Here is a 25381-nt window from a genome sequence, read left to right on the forward strand (position 1 = left end):
ATATCCTAGTGACCTTGAGATAAAAAATAGCACAGAGTCTGACACTTCTGTTTCATACTTAGATATTTTTACTTGAAAAAGACCTAATGGTAATCTAACAACCAAACTATATGATAAACGTGATTACTTTAACTTTTCTATAGTCAACGTCCCTTACTTATGCAGCAATATACCTTCATCACCTGCATACGGAGTTTGTATATATCTCAGTTGATTCGATATGCAAGAGTATGCTCTACGTATGAACAATTTCTAAAATGAGGTGAATTATTGACAAACAAGTTGATGAAACAAGAATTTCAGCAGTCTCGTTTAAAGTCATCATTTCGTAAGTTCTATTGTCGATACAATGACCTTGTCAGCAAATACAATTTATCATTGAGTCAAATGCTGACTGACGTTTTTCATACCTATTGTTAGTCCATTATTTATACACTGAATTGACGACGGTTTTAACCGTTATTTCCTGATCATGACAAGGAGCACACGGCGGGTGTGACCGGTCAGCAGGGGATGCTCACTCCTCCATTGCACCTGATCCCACCTCTGATGTTTCGGGAGTCCGTGTTGCTCAGCTCTAATTTTGCATTGTTTTATGGACTTAAGAGATTGAAAACTGTTCGTTATCTCCATATCCTTCTTGTACACGGATATCCCCCTGATATTTCCAGATCATGAGAAGGAGCACACGACGGGTGTGAGAGGTCGGCACGGTATACTCAATCCTCATGGCACCTTATACCACCTCTGATGTTTCGGAGGTCTGTGTTTGATTAGCACCTATTTTATTTTCATGTTAAAAGGACTTTTGACTTCGAATATTAATGCTGTTCTTTATCTGCACATACGTATTTCAGTAAAATGTTTGGTAAAGCTTAAATTAGTTATAATTATTTTGTTTAAAAGAATGCATTCAATAACATCAAAAATTGTTCAAAAGAGGTGGTCAAAATATAATTGAAATTAGTTGCTATTGTAAATTAATCATATTTTAAAATTTGTTTTAACGTTGATGTTGAGTTTTCATTTAAACTTTATATACAAGGAGAGATATGTAATAAAACATTTTTTTTTCTAAAAAGCGAATCATACTTTTCCCGAATGAAGATTTATAACTAAAAGTAAATCCATTTCTGCAAACCACAGGATATTAAAGTACATGAATTGAAAAAAGGAAGTATTTAGTATAACATTATATGTATAAGGGTGTTGACTTGAAATTGCAGACGACTTGTTCAATTCATTTGTAATTGAAAACTTTTCGTTTTATATATCTTCCAAAATTAAATTAGAAAAAGATGAAACGTTGATTCCAGTTTTCTTTTCAAAGTTTTTTTAATTAATGCGAACAATTACTTAGAATGAGCTAATCTATTGACCAACAAATTCAGAAAAGAGGATATGAACAGTATCGATAAGAGTCATCATTTAGCAAGTTCTGTGGTCAATAAAATAACCTTGTAGGCAAATACAAATGTTTCATTAATTAACCGAATCACGACATGTGTTTTTGTACGATAGTTGCTAGGCCATTTTATACACAGTGATTGGTCAACTGTATGGCAATTTGTTATCGTCTGTATGTATAGAAAGTTAATTTATATATAAATATTAAAAATTTCTATATTTGCCACGTTTTCGTCAATAGGTAACCATTGCATGTTAAATTATTTTCTATTAATTAAAAATTCGTCCCGAGTCACATAACATTTAGATTGTCGAAAAACAAATAATCATTCCAAGACGTCACCTCTATTCACATCTTTCAGAAGGGTAGTAGTGTATTTGGGGCAAATTCAGTGATAATAAAGAACTTACCACGGAATATTAAACATGTTAAAGGCATTTAAACTTGAAAACAGGACAAAGATGTTGTATTTTAAGTTGGCCATTTAATCTACAGTCATAAAAAATAAAACAGGAAGTAATATATTTTGTTCGAAAATGGCAAAATGGAATTATGTAGTCTTAATAAAATGTGAGTAAACATATTTATCTCTGCTACTGATGAATTAATATTGTAATAAATTCCAATTTTAGCAAAATTGCCAGATGGGTAGAGAAAGGATCACTAATGAACGGTCTAGAAATCGATTTTACGTGTTCTTGCACATATCACGGAACACAAGCAATATAATGAAAAAAGTCTTGCATTCTAGTCTCATTGTTCCATCCGTACATGATGACGATTTTGATGTCAATGCTAAAGTTTTTGAGTTATCACCACCACTTAATTATGTTCCGAAAAAACACTTCTTGATAATGGATTGATATTTATTTATAATAAATCTTAAGTGGCCAAGGGGTGTACAGTATTATTCACATACCGCTTTCAGCTCTAGAACTATTTAATGTGAATCTTTCACTTGGTCGGTAGATACCGTGTATATAATAAAATATACAAGACAAGTCTTGTTGACATTCTCGTGTGATTTTGATTATTTTCACTTTCCTTTATACCTAACCATCGATTGCACTCAATTTTTGTCTAGAAAAATCCTTTGTTTCTGTCTCACATGTTACAAGTGTTGAAAACATCGCTTTAATAACTTTAAATTCTCTTTTAATGCTCTGTCACAAAGTCTTTAAACCATATTGTTGCCAGTGAAGACTGTCTAAAGAAAAAAAAAAGTTTAATTAATGAATAAGAGCATTTCTAATTTTTGGGTTTCATGATGTGATCAATCAAGTGATAATTTGCATATACACCGAAGTAGATTTATATAGAGATAAAGTATTTTTACTATTTAATTGTAATTTTATATCGGACAATGACAATGTGGAAATGTAAATATTTTGCAACATATGCGTTCATGAATAGCAATTAAAATTTTAAGAAAGGGATTCTTAAGGTTAACATTCATATTATTAGTGTGGAGGAATTATCTTCTGAATTAAGTATCCAATCATATTCTTATTTTTCTATTTCGTATATTTCAATGTTTCTGATGATCTTCCGAAATGAAAATAATTTGTCAGAATCAACTATTGGTAGAATTATCTAAAAGAAAGTAACGAAATTTGCTCATAAAAATAGTTTTAAAAATATATTTATTTTTGAAAAAAGAGAAAATGAATGTTTTGTTAATGTTTGCACTACATAAATAGTTCAAACAGATCGCAATAGACTTTTTTGTTATGTGGCTTACATGTTATTAACCAATAAAATTATTTCTGTATAAGTACGGAAATTAGTGTCGCAGTAAGCGGGTAATGTAATTCTTCCTGCAATAACTCCGACGTTAACCGATCTGTTGAATACAAATCGTTAGATATTATTTTCTACATGTAAGCTTGCTTATCCAATCAAGATAAAAGAATCATGACTTAGTAAAGCTTTGAATTTATTATTTTCTTTCAAAGAATCTATTAAATAACATCTAAGATTTCCCCCAAAGAATTGTTAAAAATGTTTGCAATTAGTTGATATTAAATATTTATCATATCAATCTGTTCTAAAAAAAATACGTACAATTTTTATGTAAACTTTATTTTACAAGGAGTGATATACTATTATGTATGAACTGTATTACAGATCGTTATCTTCTGTATATTTATAAAATCGAAAGTTAATCTATTAATAAATATGAACAATTTCTATATTTGTAACGTTTTCTTCAATACGTAACCATTCAATGTTGAATTATTTTCTACTAATTTAGTATTCGACCCGAGTCACATTACACTTAGATAGTTGAAAAAAATTAATTAATCCAAGACGCCACTTCTATTTACATCTTTTAGAAGGGTAGTTGGAGCAAATTCATTGATAATAAAAAACTTTTCACGAGGTATATTAAACATGTTAAAGGCATTTAAACTTAACAACAGGACAAAGACGCTATATTTTAAGTGGGACACTCAATCCAGTCAATAAAATTAAAACAGGAAGTATTATGCTCTGTGCGAAGATGGCAAAATGGAGTTATGTATTCGTAAAAGAGTGTAAGTAAATATTTTTTATCCCTGCTACTGAATAAATTTTTGTAATAACTTCCAATTTTAATCAATTGGAAAAGCACTGGTCGGTCTGGGAATCAATGTTTCTCATATGGAACGCAAGGATCACATGCAAAATATTGAAAAAGGTCCTGCATTCTAGGCTCATTGTCCTATCCGTACATGTATTTTGATATCTATGATAAAGTTTTGGAGCTAAACTAGTGAAAGTCACTAAGAAGACTAGTAAATTTACTGTCCATATAACCACTACACCAGAAACTGTTTTACTAAGCATTGAGCAGATTTACTAACATTATAAGTAAATTTGAAATTCATATGTAACTTTCACTAGGGTGGTATGTATTTATACGAACCCTGCTCCACGTGACACCTACTACTAGTACTCCTATGGTTGTTGGTATATAGAAATGAAAAGTGGCAGTAAGCGGGTTATGTATTTTTTCTGCAAGATATGCGATGTTCATTCCTATTCTTACAAACAAATAAGGACATCTTATTATTTACATTTAAATCTGTATGAATAGTACCGTATCAGAAATTGTTAAAGGTGACTGGTTTTTGGCTAGGAGTGAAAGGTGTACAGGTAAGGGACATGCTGCAGTTCTGTGTTCGAAACAATGACACTGTTAACCTGCGTATTATGAGGTCATTTTTTCCCCTACCTATTACCCTTTCCTCGAGATCAATACATACGAGTCATAGCTGGAATTACCGGTTGCAGTGAATGCATGCTTCACTAGGACACCAGTTTCCTACCTCTCCTGTTTTGAGATTACTTGTTTGCTCTGCTTTCACTATAATTTAATTTATATTTTTGAGCTTTATAACTTTTTTTCATAAAAATGCAACAATTTGCCACATTTCTCCAACAAGATATGATTGATGCGATATGAATTACTATTGTGGTTAATTTAATTCAATAAAGTTTAGACAATTTCTCAATTTGTAAAGAATATAAATATTATCACTTACTTCGAAAGTTCGATTAATTGATTGTATGATGTTTAACGTTCCTTTCGATAATTTTTTTCACTCATATGGAGATGCCACCGCTTGCCGGTGGAAGGGCTACAAATTTTGTCCTACACTCGGTTCTCAGGGCCATTGAGCAGTGACGGATCTTTTTCGTGCCAAGATTGCGACATGGGACCTCAATTTATACTGTCTCATCCGAAGGATCAGTCGCCACGTCCCACAGTGGGATTCGAACCCGCGACATAAGGATTGGTTCCTTACTCCGCGACTCCAGAGCAGTCGCTCTAATCACTGCGCCACACGTGCGACCGAAAGTTCGAACATTGAAATAATTAGATTTCCAAGTGATAAATAGTTGATTAATGCTATGTCTTCTCATGGCTGGTTTTGATTAATGTTTTAAACGAATTTTGAATTTATTTTATAATGTGTTTAAAATAAATCAACTAACACACTACTACACTAATTCACATATCTACGTCAAATATCTGAAACATCTATGTCTCATATGATTGTTTTTCGTGATGTTAAAAAAAAACCATGTGCTTGATCACAGACATTATGCATATGTGATTTTTTCTTAATATAATATATATTTTATTTCACATAATAGTGTTTAAAAACTTAAAAACTAAACTAAATGAATATCAATATTGTAACAAACTGGAAATTTAACTTAAATTAAAAACCTGCTATACGTGCGAACAATTTCTAGAATAAGCCAATTATTGACAAACAAGTTGATGAAAAAAGATACGAGGGTTGATCCAAAAGTAATGTCACAACTTTGATAAAATTGCTATAAATCGAGGTAAAACAACAAAATTATACACGATAAAACTTTATTTATTTCGAATCAGACCTGAAAAATACAAAGGAATATGAGGTATACTTTCTAAAATATCGGATTTTAAACAATGTGCGTTTATGGTACTCGCCGCACCTAAATAAAACGTCATATGATGGATACGCGCCGTCCTTTATACTTTTAAGCGTTTCCCATTCGTTTCATTTAAAAAAAATATTTTTGATTCACAAACACCTTCACCAACTTCACTTTCTTTAATAATTCTTGGTACCACTATACACTCATTCTTATAATTAAGCCCTCTGTCATTGTTTTAACAGTAGCATAAGGCAAACTTAAAAATTCACATGTCACTCTATCCGTCTGTGTTTTTTTGACAACGTCAGACACTATTGAACGTTTCCGTCCGATCTTTCGGTCTTCTTGTCCTCTGCTGATCATTCAATGCCCTATCATCCGCCCAAAATTACTGAAACCATCTATAAAGAAGTCTCTTATTTACATAATCTTTCCTCCGTGAGTCTAATTAATCATCGTAACTGTCTCTATTGGTGATTTCCCTATTTTGAAGCAAAAATGCATTACAACTCGTCGAGCCGTTTTTCTCATTTCGACAATCCCTTTGTTCAATTCAAGAGAGTAAAACAACAATGTTTATGATCACAAATACCAATGCCGTCATTTAATTTTCAATTAAAGAATAGAAAAGAAAATGACGAATTGTGTCTTTTTGGAAAAAATGAGAGATTTGGTGTTTTTTTAGAATCTTTTAAATGTGTTTGTATTTTTCATTCTAAGAAAAAAATACACTTTAAAATGTGACGTTCAGTTGTGACGCGGCGACACCTCCTATGCTTTATGTTTTAAACATCTACAAAATAAATTTAAATAAACATTATTAAATGAAAATTTCAATGATTATTAGATTTGTATTTGTGCATCTTTTGGTACATTGTATTTTATAATATGACGCCAAATCTAAAAGATATGGACACTGTGACATTACTTTTGGATCAACCCTCGTATATACGATATCAGTAATACTTTTGCAAGTTCTATGGTCGAAACAAATACTTGTAAGCAAATACAATTTATCATTAACTTGAATCCTGACAGACGTTTTTTAAAACTAGTTGTTAGACCATTTTTAATTTAGAAATTCGTCAACAGATTTTTTAGTCATGACAATAAGCACTCAGCGGGTGTGACTGATTGACAGGGGATCCTTACTCCTCCAAGTCACCTGATCCAGTGTTTGCTCTGTTCCAATTTGTGTGGTTTAAAAGGACTTATAGCGGGATTACAGTTCGTATTATGTCTCATACAATTATATATACTATTATATAGAATGTTCAATCGAAAGTTAATTTATATATAAATATGATAATATTTTTTATATTTGTCACGTTGTCTTCAATCCGTAACCATTCAATGTTAAATTCTTTTTCATTAACCTGAGTCACATATCACTTGAATTGTTCAAACAAATAAATGTTTCCAAAACGTCACTTTTATTCACTTCTATTCACATCTCTCAGAAAAGAAGCAATTTCGAAACATGTATTTGGGGAAAATTTATATATAATACGGAACCTATAACGAGGTGTAAAAGGCATTTAAAACTGAAAATCAAGACCAGGATCTTATATTTTAAGTAGTAGTATTTTATTTGCTGTCATAAAAATTTAAAACAGGAAGTAATACTTTTGTACAAAAATGGCTAAATGGAAAAATATGAGTGATTTCAAATGTAAGTAAATATTGTTTTATCTCTGCTACAAAATAAGAAAAATGTACTAAATTTAAATGTAAAATAATGCCCAAAGGCAAGGTGGGGATCACTTCGATCTGGAAAGTAAATACACATGTTTAATAATATGTTAGGAAAGTCCTGAATGATGTGTTCCATCCCTACATGTAGTTTTGATCTTGAATTAAAAAGATAATTTTATATCTATAAATAGAAACATGTGATTTTTTTTTATACTTGAATCGGCCGTGTCGTCGGTAAAACCCCAGTCACATTTCCAAAAACGACCAACAGCCGACGGGTTTTGAAGCAAAAATGGGATTCTTCGGGTGACAGTCGTCAGTTCATCGGCCGTTGTCTTGGCCGATTTTGACTTATTTTTTTATCGGCCGACCAATTTTGTGTCCATCGGTCAAAGTTATAATTTTTCATGCGTCGGTGGCCGATTTCGTCAACTGCAGTTATCCGTGGACCAACCTTCGATCATCGTCTGACCAACGGCGGTCAGTTTATTAAGTCGGTCGTCCGTCGTTGGACAATAAGGGTGTTGAAAATTTCGGCCGACGGTTAAAATCGAACTGTAGCTCAGAGTTCGATGATCGGGCGACGATTGGCCGACTTGTGAATATTTAACCTATTAAGGATACATAACACAAACAAAATTTTAATGCATGGATTGATATAAATTTTTTGAACGGAAATAAAATAAATAATTAATCCGTAAGATACATGTGTATAAAGTAATCCTAAGTTTTCTTTTCTGCTTAGATATGCAGCATTTGCCGTTTTTATGCTATTCCATACAAATTTTGCACACATTTTCAACATTGAGTCACACTTCTATAAGATTCTGCCACTTTGCCTTGCAAACATTACTCACGTCCCCTATTTGAATATAGATCTATGAAAAAAATGCTGATTTCTAAAGAAAAAGGATTTTTTTGTGTTATTAATCCAAGTCATTGGTGTCCCTAGGAAATAATGTGACTGCTCTGTGTTGCCCGATACTGTGTCGGCCGATCCTGTTCTTTCAGCCGACAAGACCAGAAAAAATTTGTCGCCCGACCATCAGCTTAAATGTTACCTAGGCATTAGACAGCTATGGCCCTTTGATGTTCATATGCAACACTGATATATCAACACGAACTGACAAGTAAAAGAAAAAAAATAAATTGAGGAGAGAAATTTTGAACTTGCAACCTTAGTGCACAATAAATTTGTGGGTGTAAGGGGTGTGGTGTGGTGCATGGAGTTAAGGAACAGTAATCAAGCTATATTCTAAAAAATCTGTACTCATATGGAACAAAGCAATTTAAACAAATATAAAAATCATCAGAATCAACAGGTGGGACCAGTGCCAGGGAGAAGTACAAAACCCTTATTGATCAGTCTCACCCTCCGTGTGCCTCGTGACATGATCATGCAATCGGAAACAGCAATAGGAAATTCAGTGTGATATGAAATATGAAAAATTGAGATAACGAACATAATTCAAGATCAAAAATCCATAAAGTAATACAAAATAGGAGTAGAGCAAACATGGATCTTCAAACCATCAGAGAGTAAAGTACCCTGGATGAGTGAGCATCCTTTGCTGACCGGTCACGCCGCCGTGTCCCTTGTCACGATCGAAAAAAAAAACCCGGAAATTTTGTCGACAACTCAGTCTAGATCTGTCAGTGTATAAATAGTTGGCATAAAAATAGTATGAAAAACGTCAGTTAACAATTGACTCAATAATAAATTGTAATTGCCGACAAGGTCATTGTATCGACCATAGAACATACGAAATGATGACTTTAAACGAGAAGGCTGAAATTATTGTTTCAGAAACTTGTTTGTCAATAATTTACCTCGTTTAAGAATTACATACGTAAAATATGCCCTTGCATATCGAATCAATTGAGAGATATAAACCACGTATGCAGGTGATGAAGGTATATTGTTGCATAGGTAAGGGAAGTTGACGATTGAAAAGTTGAAATGTCATCAAGTTTATCGTAAAGTTTGGTTGTTAGATAACCATTAACGTCTTTTTTCAAGTAAAATATCCAAATATAAAACAGATGTGTCTGACTCTGTGGTATCTTTCATCCACAGGCACCTGAAGTTACTTATTGTTCTTTTAATAAAAAAAAATTGCCCCCTAACTTATAATAAACAAGGTACACATCGTGCGCCATCTTCAATTTTTCTAAAGTCAGTCACATCCACTATTATTTCCGTCTGAAACTCCGTAAAATAAATTCCCTACCACCGTATTCTTTCTGTGGCCAGTCTTTCGATGTCTAAACTTACGGACAGCGCAAGCAGAAGGCTGCATCACACTTGAAAATATTAAAAATCTCACTGCTTCAACAATCCGAAAAATGGCTAAAGTGGGGCCTTTGTGATTGTGATGCAACTACTAGTAATACACAGCCCCTTTCCTTGATCATTATTAAAACATGCAATATATAATCAGCATATATGTACATTTGTATTATGTGTTGAAATTACTTTTATTAGGTGGATTTTGATGAAAAACCATTCATATATTGAAAACTCGTGTCATACGGAAAAAACGCTTACTTTTTGTATAGAAAAACTTCCATGACCAAAAGGAATTTTTGTTTTCGATAGGGTAGAAAATTTGTCCCACCTTCCTTAACAACTCACAACAAAGATACACTGACACGAATCTCGCAATGTACTTGATTCAAATGCTATTTGCTACAAAACGTTTTTTTTTTCTCAATTTTTTGAACACACAACTTCAAATGTGCTAATATTGCCATTCATATTTAGGGAAAAAATAATATACTATGTGTACATTAACTGAGAAGCTTTTTCATTATGCAAAATTCAGTTTTTCTATTAGTAATCTAGTTATTATTTCATGTAAGTAGAATGGGGGAAACAATACCACTATACAAAGACTTGTATCAAAATCATATGTCAGTTATATATATTTTATTATTCAAATCAAGCAAAATGAATTTGAAGACCATACCGAAACTTTATAAAAATCCTCAAAAACAAAAATAACTAGCGGTTTCCAGTAAATGTTCTACCAAGCTTTATTCTTTACCCTTTACTTTAATATAAAGGAGAAAATTAAAGAGCGCACAGTATACTAGTAATCAAGAAGTGTTGTTAATCATATTTGTATACTTAAACATTCCAGGGAAATTTTAGCGCATAAAATTTTACCAATATCAATCAACCAATACCAATATCATCAAAACTTGCGATTTTCCAACTCTATATACAGCCATTTCCCACAAAAAAAAAATTAAATCCAGGGACCCGTTTCATGTTGTGACAAACTATCTTGTGACTAAGATCTGTCTTAAGACCGACAATTATCTTCAGATTGCACCATAGACGTACTTTGACAATTATTTTAATGTTCAGGCAATACAAACAATATCTTTATATGCTAATATTTACACATGAGCACGTGCAATGCGAGAAGCTAAAAATAAATTATTTTTTCTTCCAAAAATGTGCTACTCATCACTGTAAAGCCTTACTTTGAGAAATCAACAGAAAATAGATGTGCAAAAAAGTAAACTTTTTAAAACAGTATCTATTTTTATGAAACTGTTTTATTATCAAATAACTTTAATACTTCTTGGAATAACATAGTGTAACCCACTCGCTACTGAATAAGTTCAGTCCCATCGATGGACAGTCACGTGATAAATGTCAAGTATGTGTACTGAATATAGGTCATAAACAAATTTCAATATCACAGGGGTATACCCTAGTCGAAATTAAAAAATTAAGCTATGATTTGTTTCTGCATACATTTTATTTTCTTGAAAGTGCTGCCGCTTTAAATATAATCCGTTTTTTATATGTAAAAGTTTCAAAAATAAGCTAATGTAGGAATATATTTGACCTTTACAAAGTATTTTGTGTACTAATAAAGTCATTGCTTTCGATTTGAAGAAAGTAGCAAAAGGCGATTTAATAAGGCACCTCAATGTTAAACATCCCTAACCTGTACGCATAAACACGGTATGATTAATTAAATATACTCTCTAGACTTATTCAGTAATTACATTTAACAAACATTTTATACTGGCATAAATAGTCTACCTAATATCTGTAAGTAACATTCTGTTAATTAAAGAATTGCATTTTTCACTGCGTAAATATTACTTTATCTGCCTCTCGAGCTCACAGCACATGAAATACGTCATTTTTACCAAAATGACGACATGTCAACAAGTTCCTTGCGATCAGTGATTTGTTTATAACCTGCTATGTGGGAATTAAACAGCTACTATTTAACGCATTGAAAAGTTTTAATGCTGTTTATTATGCTAATACAATTTAAAATTGCAAATTATTTCATTTCCCCGTATTATAAGGAAAACTATTTTGTGTGATGTCACAGTAAACTTTTCCCGTAAAAATTAGGCTCTGCCCCCTTTTCAAGCCTAAACAATGCTGCGTAAATAGAACAATATACACTTATCCACTGGTTGTGAGTGGGATAGCTCTTTTATCAAACCCGCGACAGGGAACTATTCCCCGAGGGAATGTCACAATGCTACTGAAGTCATTCTGACATCATCAGTCAATAGATTTATCGCTGGAAATCAAAATTGGAGGCAAAAATTGCATGAAAATTTTCCGAGGGTGGATAGCAAAAACTATACCCCGGGGTATAGCTTTGCTATGCGTGAACTATAAAAGATAGTTATTTTACCTTCTTAACTTTATATAGGAAACATTCTAACAGAAGTATAATAATAGATATTATTATACCTCATTATAAATATTCTACACAACGCGTTATCTAATTGATTCTAGTTTTTTACGTGATCGGGCCGTAAGGTGGCAGAGGATAGTTTCGAATAAAGTACCGGTCAACAAATAGAAAAAAATAGAGAGACCTGAGGTTTGAATGCATATTATCGGTAATTTTATAGCTAGAATATTTTATAGGTGCATTTGGAGGGAATTGGTGGCCTTGTATATTTTATTGAAATATGACACTTTAGTGTCAATACTACTGTATATGGGATATGGACTAGAAATACGAAACTATACTCAAAACTCGCTCTACCGGTATTTCACCAGAAAAGCGGGATGGGTTCACAGGATGAATTGTAGCTTGAAAACGAGGAGGTTGAGCCATTATCTCTTGCTGTTCATTGGTATGTACAAATGTTATTCTGCAATTTGTGTGGTAGCTTAGGTCATTAGCACAGGCCTGGAAGCAGATGCGGCTGCGGCGATATAGTGAAAATAGGCTTGATTCACATGACATTTTGAGATTGTCCCAGCGCCATCTTTTAGGACTCATTGTGTAAGTTGTACATGTTTTATTCCTAAAAGCTTCAAATTTCTCAAGGGACTACATCATACTATTATCACATGTAGAGGGAATTTAAAATTTTTCAATGCACATTTTAAAAGCAGCTCAATATTAAGTAAACCGTCAGTCAAACGTTTTGATTGCAAAAAAAAAAAAAAAAAAACAATCCTCTGACACCTAAATATAAAATACATGCTCTCTGTCTTGAAATATAAGCGATAATTGGGCGAAATTAAGAAAACGTGATGGAGGGCGAGGGCAGTAGCCGTGAAACATGAAGTTTTATCCTACAACTACCCCTTGCATTAACCCAATAAGGGTAACCTAATAAACCAAGCTTTATTCGGTTACTGCCCTAATAAAGCCTCGTGCATGTATTCCGACGTTCTAAAGGCATTGTGACGTAACGCCATGGCGTCATAGTTTTCACAGCAGAGATATGCCTAAATCTGTTGAAAATATTTAGTTTTGGACGTTCAAATGTAAAAAAAAATATGTTGCAGGATAAACAAAAGACATGATAACTCTCTTGAAATATAAGCGAAATTTGGGCTCGGGTCGAAAACGTAAGAGGGCTCGGCAAGCCTCCATCACGTTTTCTTAATTTCGCCCAATTATCGCTTAAATTTCAAGACAGAAACCATGTATTTTATATATATTTCACGGCCGTAGGCTAGCCTGGTTCCCTGTCCCTGTTATTCTACGTATACTCTGCGTCACTGCCTTGCCAAGGATCAGAAAGGGGACCAGCCTAGGCCGTCGGCAAACTTTTCATCTACCTCTTCGGATACTAGTACTTAGTGCATTTTCTCGCAATATTTATCGTTCGTTGAAAGAAAACTCCCGAGAGTAGTAGTCGTCGCAGTAGCCTAGTTTACATAACAAAATTGATAAGTATTGTCAAAGGGTTTTAGTACTTTGCGTTAAAAATTAAAGTCAATTGAGAGCGTTGTGGAATGGAATTTAAAAGTTAATGTTTATTTCAAAGGCTTTGCTTCCTTCGTTATATAAACAAGTCATTGCATGAAAGTTCGGGAAACATGAAGACTTATTTAGCCAAGAAGACCTCGGGGAATATGATTTTTCTTGGCCGAATAAGTCTTCATATTTCCCTCACTATCATGCCATAAATGTATAATATCCTATAAAGTCTTTGTGTGAAAATTTTGTAAATCATATTTTCTTTTTAGAAAAATGATTTTTCTTTTTAATTTCATGAAGAAAATAGAAAACCTTGATTTTATGAAAAAAAGAAAACCTTTATGATAAAATTAACGGGAAATATGAAGTTTTGTTTTAATTAATTTTCGTACGCTTGTGTCATAAACATTGATCTTTCCGCACTTAAGGAAAAGGGTAAACATGTAAATAAGCACTGATGAACATCTGAATATAAAACTATTGTTTGGAAAGTATTCTGTTTTGATAAGTAACAACGTACACTGATTTGATATTTTCTTCTTGATTCCATCATTGCCTCCCAACTCCTTATCAGTCAACAACAAACACATAATAGAACAGTGTAGAACTTAAGAATAGCTTATAATTAAATCTACTGATCAGTAAGCAAATATAGGTACAAATACATTGATTTTTTTCTTATCGAGAAAATACAATAAATGTTAAACAAGCATAATTTAAACATACTTTCCTGGTGTAAACAACTTTCTTTGCTGAATTTTATCTTATATTTTTGCACTTATATCAGCATATTAATTATTGAGGTATTTTTTCATAAATGAAACATGTGAAACTGCTATGAATTATCAACCAATGGAATAGTACGTATTCTTATATTAACAAACTATATATATATATATATATATATATATATATATATATATATATATATATATATATATATATATATATATATATATATATATATATATATATATATATATAATTCAAATAAAACTATCATTAATGATGTATTAATTTTTGTTTTGTATATTGTAAACAATAGAACTGATTAAGTGCCTTTGTTACCTTCTTTTTTACTTTTTGACTGGACACATCTTTTGGGGTTCCAATAGTAAAAAACAAATACTGTCATTTTTTTTCTATAATTGAAGGGTTCAACTCTCTTATCGGCAACTCCTCCTTTACCACTGTATAAAATTTAATGGTACTTTCACAGATTCTATATTACATCGTGCCATTGTGCACCTCCTATAAAACTTTTCTGATCTGACATACGGAGTTTATATCTCTCAGTTGATTACATACTCAAGATCGATACAATAATCTTGTGAGAATGCATTTTATCATTACGTACAATTTATCATTCATTCGAATGCTGAGTGACGTTATTCATAACAATTGTCAGATCATTTTTTCACACTGAATTGTTTGCGGATTTTCCTGTCATCTTTGATCATTACAAGAAGTATACACAGAGGGTGTGACTGGTCGGCAAAAAATGACCATTCCTCTCTTACACCTGATCGCTCTAAATGTGTTCGAGGTCCGCCTTTTGTTCTCATCCTGATTTTTTATTGGAGTTTGAGCTTGAATTATGTTCGTTATCTCCAAATATTTTACTATACATTTTCTTTTATTCATATACGTTTCTCTTTTTGTTTACTGCTACCAAAAGAGTCTTGTTATGGGAATTTATTTTATATTACATTATCAGATGAGACTAAGAATGTGCGTATTTTTATTCTTTACCAAGTTGTTTAACCTTTTTTATTTTCCTTACAATTAATGTTCATTGTACAAAATATTTCTACCAAAACTATTTTTGTATAAAAAAAATACACGGGCTCATAATTCTACCGGGTCACTTTTCTACAACCCACACAACCCACACGGAGAAAAATGACCCAAACTCTATGATTTCTTCAAAACATGGGTCATTTTTCTCGTCTCGTTTAAAATAATTATTTCTTAAGTTCTATGGTCGATAAAATGACTGTCCGGTAAAATCGTGGACAAAGCATTTTTCTCGAAAAGTTATGGGCGCACTAAGATGAAATTTTCAGTAGTGTTTATTTATCATATTTAAGTGCATCATAATTTTTGATAAAATATACACAAAAATGAAGATTTTATTATGCTTGATTGTGCACAGTGTACGGTCCTACGGCGCTCGGTAAAAAAGGTTATAGTAGTATATACACAAGTATTAATTCCAAATAAAAGTTTTAAATACATGTACGTAAGATTGGGATAAAAATTATCCTTATTCGATTCTACAATCAATTTTCTCGTCTTTGTATAAGTTATTCTAGGCATTTGCTTAATTTTTGGAAGTTTCCCGAATATTGCAAATGGGAAATTGGTAAACACAACATACAAAAAATGATGACGTTTAATGACGTTATGGCGCAGCGGAGAGCAGTTCAGTTTGATTTATATGTTGTAATGATATCATTAGAGACTTTAAATGAATACAGAAGAAAAAATATAAAAATATCAAAAAATCTTTGGTATACAAATGAAATGGAAGTTTTCTTAGCGAAGTCTTTTGTTGATCGGGTCCCCTGGTAGTACAAAACATACGGACAAACTGCCATTGTAATAGCAAGAGACGTTGTCACTGTCGACTATCGATTGTCTATTAGTTGAATGATGGTGAGAATACTGTTCGTAACTTACTACCAAACCTTCAGAAGATCGCATGTGTGTACCAGGTTGATTCCTCTACTGGGTATGGAGACTAAGGCATGTATATCAAATTTAAATGGGACTTGTGCAACTTTAATTTAAGCAAAGATGAAATGTGACGCTGTTTTTAGACACTCTGACGTTATCATCCGTGCGCCGTAAGGCAATACAATATATAACATAAAGTTAAACTCCATTATTTGTTTATTTATGCATATATCTGTTTGAATTTGCTATGTATATTCATAATATATGTACTAAAATGTACTATGGAATCATTTTTATTCGTGAGGGTCAATGTGCGTGAGAAGTCAAAAATTTCATGGTTCGTGGGGACGTTATTTCGTTGGTAACGAGTTCTATAAATTTCGTTTTTTCCCTCCAAAGGTAAAACAAAGAAGAATAACTCCTTCAATGTTGCTTATTAAAGTTATCTCTCTTGTGAACACAAAAATGTACCGGCAGCTTTCACCGACAAATCACAGCCGTGATGTCGCAGTAGATTATGATTATAAAGAACACCAGTGGTGCGCGTAACATGTTTTCAAATCTCTTATTAAATGAGAACGACGACAACAATGCCAAAATTGACTTAAAAGCGTCTACCCTGACACCAATTCATGCTAATTGGCTAATTAGCACCCACTCCAAAATCGCACTGAAAATTGACCTTATCAAAGGGACATTTGAGCGTGTTGAACTATAATGTAAACACTACTTAATTTTACTGTTGTATTTATCATTTTATTAATTATTGTATACAGTTATCAATGTCTTTGATACTTAATATTTTTTTTTTTTTTTTATTTGATCAATAACCACACACATATTGTTTTTTTATGCACGATCACACGGATACAACATGCACAAGGGTAACGGTTATTTTACCTTTAACAAATAATAAAACAAATGTATGTATGTACCTTCGTGGGGATGTAAATTCGTGGGTCAGGGTTACCCACGAAAGCCACCAACATTGGTCCCCCACGAACAATGATGATTCCACAGTAGTAAAAATTTCAAAACACAGTGATGATTAGTTTTCAAACTAGACAACTTGTCCACGATTTTACACAACCTTCGTACAATTTATCATTGAGTCAAATGCTGACTGACGTTTTTCATACTTATTGTTAGTCGATTATTTATATTCTGAATTGACGATGGATTTTCCCGTTATTTCCCGATCATGACAAAGAGAACACGGCGGGTGTGACCGGTCGGCAGGGAATGCTTTCTCCTCCATGTCACCTGATCCTACCTCTGATGTTTCGGAGGTCCATGTTTGCTCTGCTCCTATGTTGTATTGTTTTATGGACTTTGATATTGAATACTGTTCGTTATCTCCATATCCTACTTCTACGTACATTATTTACCAGGCGGGGTGGGGGTTGAATAGTCAATATTCTTGGCCCACTTTTCTACGTTACACTGGCTCCCTTCCAAATAAATTTCATTTGCATCTTTATTTAAGGAATACATATCTTATTTTTTGATTTCATAATGTGATCAATCGATTGGCTTGTGTGATAATTGGAATAAAAGTCGAAGGCGTTTAAGCATAAAATTATCAAGCAAACCAATCATGATCACTCATGAAATCGAAAAATCTGAGAGTTATTCCTTATTTTTACATGGTATTCATTCCGCTAATCCATGTGCTACAAGCCTTGCTTCTTGTCTCTATTTATCCCGCCATGCACGTGATTTTTTTAAACCGCGGATATCGATGATCCAGTACATTTATGGAGAAATAAAAATTACATTAACTATTTGTTATTTTATCTCAAACAAAGACATTTGAAATGTAAATATTAAATATTAAGAACAATTTTTTTTCTTTATTTCAGGGTTGATTGTTTTTATGATTTTCCTTCATGGTTGTTCAGCGGTCAATTTTTACAGGTAAATGGAAATGTTAGGTACTAAAGAAAAAGGTATTCGATTGATTGATAAATTGATTGTATGTTGTTTAACGCCTCATTTGAGAATTTTTCACTCATATGGAGATGTCACTGTATGCCGGTGAAGGGCTTTAAATTTATACCTATACTCGGCAATCAGGGCCACTGAGCGAAGAGTGTTCCTTATCGTTCAAACGCCTACCGCGGCAAGAGAACTACGTTTTTAAGTTCATATCCAAAAGACCCGTGTCTATCACTTCAAATGCCGAGCATTAGCGAAATAACAATTACTATCTAGTTTACGTCTTAGGTTTAACGCGGCGCTACGAACGAGAATAGAACCCGGGCTTCCCGATCACAAAGCGAACGTTATAAACCACTAGGCTACCGTGACCGCTTAAAAAGGCTTTCGATGATTTAAAGATAAATATGAAGTTCCAGGACAGGATTTAAAAAACATTTTCACGAGTGTAAAGTCTATCTCGCGAGTTAATAAACTCCTTATTTTTCTTTGAACATTAAATTTCATGTTTATTGTAAATTTTTATTTTCTAATTATTATTTTACTTTTGCTTTTATCTTTCCGATATACACAATGTCATGGAATTTGATGTCATGGCTAGCGGCTCGACATTAGAACGGCATTGTTTGACATCTCAATAACATCATGTCTTTTTACTCCTTCCTGAATGAGTTTGCAGTTAACTTGAAGCATCCAAAATGTTTTAAACGAAGGTCATGTGAGATACATCAAATTTTTATTAGTTAAATTACAAAAAACGATATTTTTTCTTCTAATTGCTCTTACCCCGTCAACACATACCCGGCATGCCGAAATATTCTGGAAAAATGATTTTCCTACTTAGTACCCGACAATCCAATAATTTTGCCTTAAGTTGGGAGAAGGCAACCAAACATTATTTTTCAGATGATCTTATATATACATAATTTGAATGAATTACTACATAATCACTTATTCTCTTGGGGATTTATGTGCCTATGCATTACATTTTGAAAAAGAAAAAAAATAGCTTTAAATGTATATTTTTTAACTTTGAAGAAAGGTTTGCCTGGAAACTCCATTTGATTTTGCATGGGGAAAAAAAGCTTGTCGATTTACATTAGAAGACGCGAAAAGATTGCTTATACCAGGTAATTCAATTAATTTAAAGAATACAGTCAAGACGAGCATAAGAAAAATCTAAGAAATGTGTATGAAATGTTTGTTTTTATACTTTTCAGAATTATCAAATAAAAAGTATCATTACTATTTGTCCAGTGAAACTTTATGATGGATTAATTTTATTCATTTGATCTCTCAATTCAATCAGTTTTATTTGGTAAAACAGAATATACATCACAAGATTTTGAATTTACATCACAAGATATTGAACATACATCAAGATATTGAATATATCTCACAAGATTTTGAATATACATCAGAAGATTTTGAACATACATCACAAGATTATCGAATAAAGCAACGTTTTACACGCAATACATTTGCACCTTAGCAATATACATGTAGTAGTCTCAGTGCAACATTATCAAATATATAAAACTTGAAATAAAAGAAAAAACATATAAGAATACAATGTATATAAACTTTAATTGCGAGGGTATTTGGACAAAAGAAAAGCATAATGTTGCATTTTCCCTAAAGTAAACTGACACTTCTCTTTCTGACAAATGATATAAATAAAAATCCTTAAACTGGAAAAGCCAGTCGCTCAAATGTTGGACATACACATGTATCTATAACTCATCTTTTAACCGATTGTTTCTTAACTTTTCATTAACAGGTGACTGTTTACAAAAATGTGAAGTAAAGATCAATGGGTTATATGGAAATGAGTACGAACTGGAATCCTTGGTCCTTAGTTTCAATGGTTTTGGAAAGAATACGAAGACAATAAACATGTATTGCAGCAATGAATATATAACGAAAAGTTTGAAAATTAACTGCAGAACGGGCTTCGTAAATGGTAAGTCAGTCTACATCAAATTATTTATTTATTCATAAAATTCATTTAAAAACCAATCCATATTCATGAAAAAGGAAGTTTCAAGATTTTTAAGAGAACTTGTTCAAAAAAAGTTTATGTGACGTTTTCAATGGATCACATGTGTAAGTACAAGCTTAACAACTTAACAATTTAATTAAGAGAATTTGTGCCCCCCCCCCCCCCCCCAACTGAAAGCGATTATAATTAACGAGGATTTGAATAATTGAAAAGCATTCAGTAATACGATGAGTTTATGAATATATCTATACATCGAAAGTAAATGGTGTATATAACCTTTAAAAAATGTCGATTAATGACCAGCTGTAATCAATTACAGTTTGCCAAGCAATCATATGTAATCAGTAATCACCCATTATTCTGATTACAAGAAATCGTGATTAAATCAATTACTCTGAAAAAGTCCTGTAATCATGATTACTTTCTTGATTACTTTATGATTACAATTATTTCAACAAAGTTCATAAAATCATGATTTTTAATGATATTCAGTGAATATTTTTCAGTGTACAAGTTTGCTTATAAGCAAAAGTCATTATAGAACTATAAGCTATATTAAGTTAGCTAATGCTTCCTGAAATGCTTAGTATAACCAGGACCATTAATGAAAAATTGTCAAGGCAATGAGTAAATTCTATCCGTTCCTAGCTATATTCAGTAGTCATTTCAAGATACTTAATCAGCTTAGCAATTCGTAATTTTTGACCAGATTTATGTATATACTTAAAGAAAATCATACAGCATCTTTTTAAAGTTTGATTTCTTTTGGTTTCAATTAATAAACGCGTGTGTAATGCAACGTTTGTTTTTCCCGATCAATCTTTGAAAAAAAAATGTATTTTTAAGATATCAAATGTTCCTATAATGCTCCTATCATGAAAAGCTCTTTGTTTGATTTACAATGTACATAAAAAGATAATGTGAACTAATTAGAGATAAAACAGGCATACATAAGTTTGGTTAGCTTGGATAAGGCTCATCAAGAAGGTCAATAACTTGTGTAACTGTTTTTATGAAATCCTAATATCCCTTACTATAATCATGTCCAGTTTTATTTATAAATAATAATAATTAATTCTTTTTTCTCTCACTCTCAACAATAACACAGGATATTTGCTTGTATTAAAGATAGAAATCAGATGGTTTAACCATCTCATGCATCTTTGAAAAAGGCACGTACAACCAAACTTTGTCTGAATTCTACCTTATAAACATTAATAAATGATATTTAAGAAAAAGAATGAAAACAAGCCTTTCTCCTTTAACATTCAACAAAATTATTAAAACTTAATGTAATCTAAAGTACTCATAGGTAACCATGATAACATGAAGGAAAAGTAATAAGATGTAATTAATTACTTAAAAAAAATGTCTGTTATCAGCTTGTAATCGATTACTTTTAAAATCCAAATTAATTGTAATTTAATCGATTACTTTTGAAAGTAATCGACCCCATCCCTGTAAATGACTATGGTTATTTCTTTCAATATATAAAGTAAAATGTTTTACCTACGTCGATACGATATATCCTGGTGAGCTTGAGATAAAAGATACCACAGAGTTCGACACTTCTGCTTCATACTTAGATATTTTTCTTGAAAAAGACAATAATGGTTATCTAACAACAAAACTATATGATAAACGTGATGGCTTTAACTTTTCTATCGTCAACTTCCCTTTCTTGTGCAGCAATATACCTTCATCACCTGCATACGGAGTATATATATCTCAGTTGATTTTATGCGCAAGAGCATGCTTTACGTATGAACAATTTCTAAAACGAGGTAAATTATTGACAAGCAACTTGATGAAACAAGAATATCAGCAGTTTCGTTTAAAGACATCATTTCGTAAGTTCTATGGTCGATACAATGACCTTGTCAGCAAATACAATTTATCACTGAGTCAAATGCTGAACTGACTTTTTTCATATCAATTGTTAGTCCATTATTTATACACTGAATTGACGAATTTTTCCGTTATTTCCTGATCATGATAAGAAGCACATGGCGGGTGTGACCGGTCAGCAGGGGATGCTCACTCCTCCATGGCACCTGATCCCACCTCTGATGTTTCGGGGGTTCATGTTTGCTCTGCTCTTATTTTGTATTGTTTTATGGACTTTGAGATTGAATACTGTTCGTTATCTCCATATCCTTCTTACTTATTATAAGATTTTAAAAATGTGTGAATTGATCAATACATTTTAGTTGTCTTTCTTCATACATTCTTTTGTATTAAATACCTATATACCTTTTACGTCTGCATTGTTGTCGGAAGTATTTCAAAAGTTGGAGGGTAATTGAAGCAAATTAAAAGTGGGGGAGGTGCTTAAATCAGAAATTTATTATATATTAAAAAGAGATAAAATCAAACCTGATAAGAACTTGCCAAGAAAAAAAGGAAAATTAAAAATTGTCCAAACTCGAATTTCCCATTTCTTGGAAGGGGGAGGGGAATGTATAATTGAACCTCTTTCAGTACCATTTTTTCAAACAACACTTTTGAACTATCAGTACCAATTTTTCATTTACCTTATTGAAAGGGAGGGGGTTAAACCTACGCGCAAATGTTGATTGCCTATCTTATGTCTATCTTTGCAAAAAAGTGTGTGTATGGGAGGGGGGGGTAAGACTCTTGCCCCTCCCTCTTGATTCCGTAAGAATACCTAAACAATTATTAAAAAAAAAAATCAAAAATTTTAGTTATCCAAGTTTGTCTGAAATTCAAACTGATAAAGAAACGTGAATCCATTGTTTTAAACCCCTAAACAAAATAACATTAAGATAAACTTGACAAAAACAGCAAAGGTCTGAAAAGAGCAAAGAATTGCAAGTCGACAAAGACAGTTTTATATGGCAGTTTCTTTGAATATTAGTGGTCTTATTGTTCAAAATCTTAGTCGGGGAGGCAGTTCAATTGCTAAAGAAGTCTAGAAAGCATTTTTTTTGCAAAAAATTGAAAGGTTTATGAGAGGAATGAATAAGATAGAGGAATTCAAAATACAATAAATTTCCCCATTACAGTGTCAAAACCCACACTCCCTGAAAAGTAAATGTCTTTTGGGAATAAACAGAAAGTTAATGTTTTATCACACTAACAATATTCGCTTTTTCTGTCAACTTTCGACTTGATTCATTTTCAAAACTGGAAAAAAACACCTTTCAGGATATTATAGGATCTGCCATGTTCCAGTATACAAAGGGGTATATTAAAAAATAGTTCTAAAACAATCAAAAATTGCTTTACAATGTTACGGACGTGTTTTTATTAAAAGAGAATATCTAAGTTAAATCATTAAGACTAAATCATTGAAAAGCGTCCTTTGCTTCTTTCCGAACACCGAGGACAATATTTATTGAACAGCTCTCGTACGTGTTTTAATTTTATAAGACATATGGTTTAGGTCACATTGCAGATTATTTCTACCACATTTCAAAATTCAATGGTCAGCCAAGGCTATTTAAACATAATAATATGCATGGACCCTCAAAGTTTACCGTCAAAAATGCATGAAACTTGCATTCACCGATACTTGGGAATACGTGTAGACCTGTTGTATTGCCCACGAAGCGATCCTTTCAATCTTTGACACTATTAACTAATCTGTTACTAAAAGTAATTTTACTTGTATAATATAGATTTTTTACGAGGAGAAGACTACCTGAATTGTAAAACTTGTATCATATCTTTTTTTACTTTTTTAAGGTAAGTCACTCCTGAAATTTGTTATATCAAGGATTTTTTGAGAAGTATATTTTGGATAAGTACTCATAAAGTGTAACTCAAAATCGCAAAGAAAATAGGGGGTCAGTGTGCAGCCTACTGATCTACGATACATTTAAGTTGACCTTTTTGCACTTAAATTTCATCTCTTTGGTTAATTACTTTAACCCTTATTATATTTGATTAGATGTAAGCATGGCAATAAATATTATCTTATTTTACGTAAAATAATTTAAATAATATTTATCATTAAACAAATCTTCCAAATTAATGCGCGTAAATTATTGTGTGACCTTTTTGCACTAAAAAATAACGTATTTGGGGTATTAAAAAACTTAATAGGCAATAAAAAATTTTCTTATATCAAACTTTTTACGACTTGAGTGCTGATCAGTCACAAGTATCGAGTAGTTTGAAATAATGAAAGAAAAAGGTGGGGTCAGTGATGTTAATTTTGAAATATTTGTCAAAATATGTGATTTTCAGGCAAAAAATAGTGTAAATTTGACCTTGACTTCTTTAATATATTTTCATTTTTTGGAAAAGTTTGTTGAGGGAAGGTGTAAAACTTAGTCTAAAAATATAAATTAAGACCTATATTAAATATTTTTAGCAATATCAAAACGGAAAATATTCTCCGAGTAAAAGTATGTGAGGCTTAATTTCCATTACATTCAATTTTATAAATGTGCAGATTTGCAGAATTTTCTGCTAAATATCCTTCCACCAAAAGAAATAGTCTCTCATAAATCTTGCTTCTTTTTAGATTTTTGGGCAGTTTTTTCATTGAATGTTAAAAAATTTACATTGTTGAATTTAAATATGTTATAAAAATTGAATTTTAATAAGTAGTTTTGAAGTAAATGCTTCTGCGTGAACTTTTCTAAAAAGCTGACGAGTGACTTACCTTAATCAAATATAATCCTGATCAAATTCATGAATTCAATTCGAGCCTTTGTATTTGGAGAGGCAGTGCTGCGATAATTACCATTTATTTTTACACATTTATAAGGTTTAAAATTCTACTTTAACATTTATGATATAAAACCAGGCGCTGCTCCAGAGGGATGAATATTTTAAGGATTCATTCGACTAAAGTTAAATCAGGATATTCCAAATTTGTACAAATATTTTGGACAGTTACTTAACTTGCTACCGACTTCCACTCTGGTTAATTAATATAGCACATATAGAATAAATGTATATAATTTTGGGTGGGGTTTGACAGGGTTCCCCCTCCAAAATACCCCCACCTTTTTGAACGTAAATTTTTAGATTTAAATTAGACTAAAAATATTCATTGAA

General features: G+C 32.1%; 1 protein-coding gene across 3 annotated transcripts in view; it reads left to right on the forward strand.

The window, feature by feature from the left end:
* The first annotated feature begins 3859 nt into the window (after positions 1–3859).
* LOC134232603 (uncharacterized) overlaps positions 3860–25381 on the forward strand; it is a 28587-nt gene continuing 7065 nt past the window's right edge. For all 3 annotated transcript variants that reach the window (XM_062714600.1, XM_062714601.1, XM_062714602.1), the window contains exons 1-4: positions 3860–3945; positions 18273–18327; positions 19387–19478; positions 20129–20311. In XM_062714600.1, coding sequence (XP_062570584.1) covers positions 3897–3945; positions 18273–18327; positions 19387–19478; positions 20129–20311 — 379 coding nt within the window. In that variant the 5' untranslated portion in view covers positions 3860–3896. The remainder of the gene's footprint in view (positions 3946–18272; positions 18328–19386; positions 19479–20128; positions 20312–25381) is intronic.

This window comes from Saccostrea cucullata, unplaced genomic scaffold (assembly GCF_032062105.1).
Source record: "Saccostrea cucullata isolate Sc308-1 unplaced genomic scaffold, CSIRO_AGI_Scuc_v1 ctg944, whole genome shotgun sequence".
Lineage (NCBI taxonomy): Eukaryota > Metazoa > Mollusca > Bivalvia > Ostreida > Ostreidae > Saccostrea > Saccostrea cuccullata.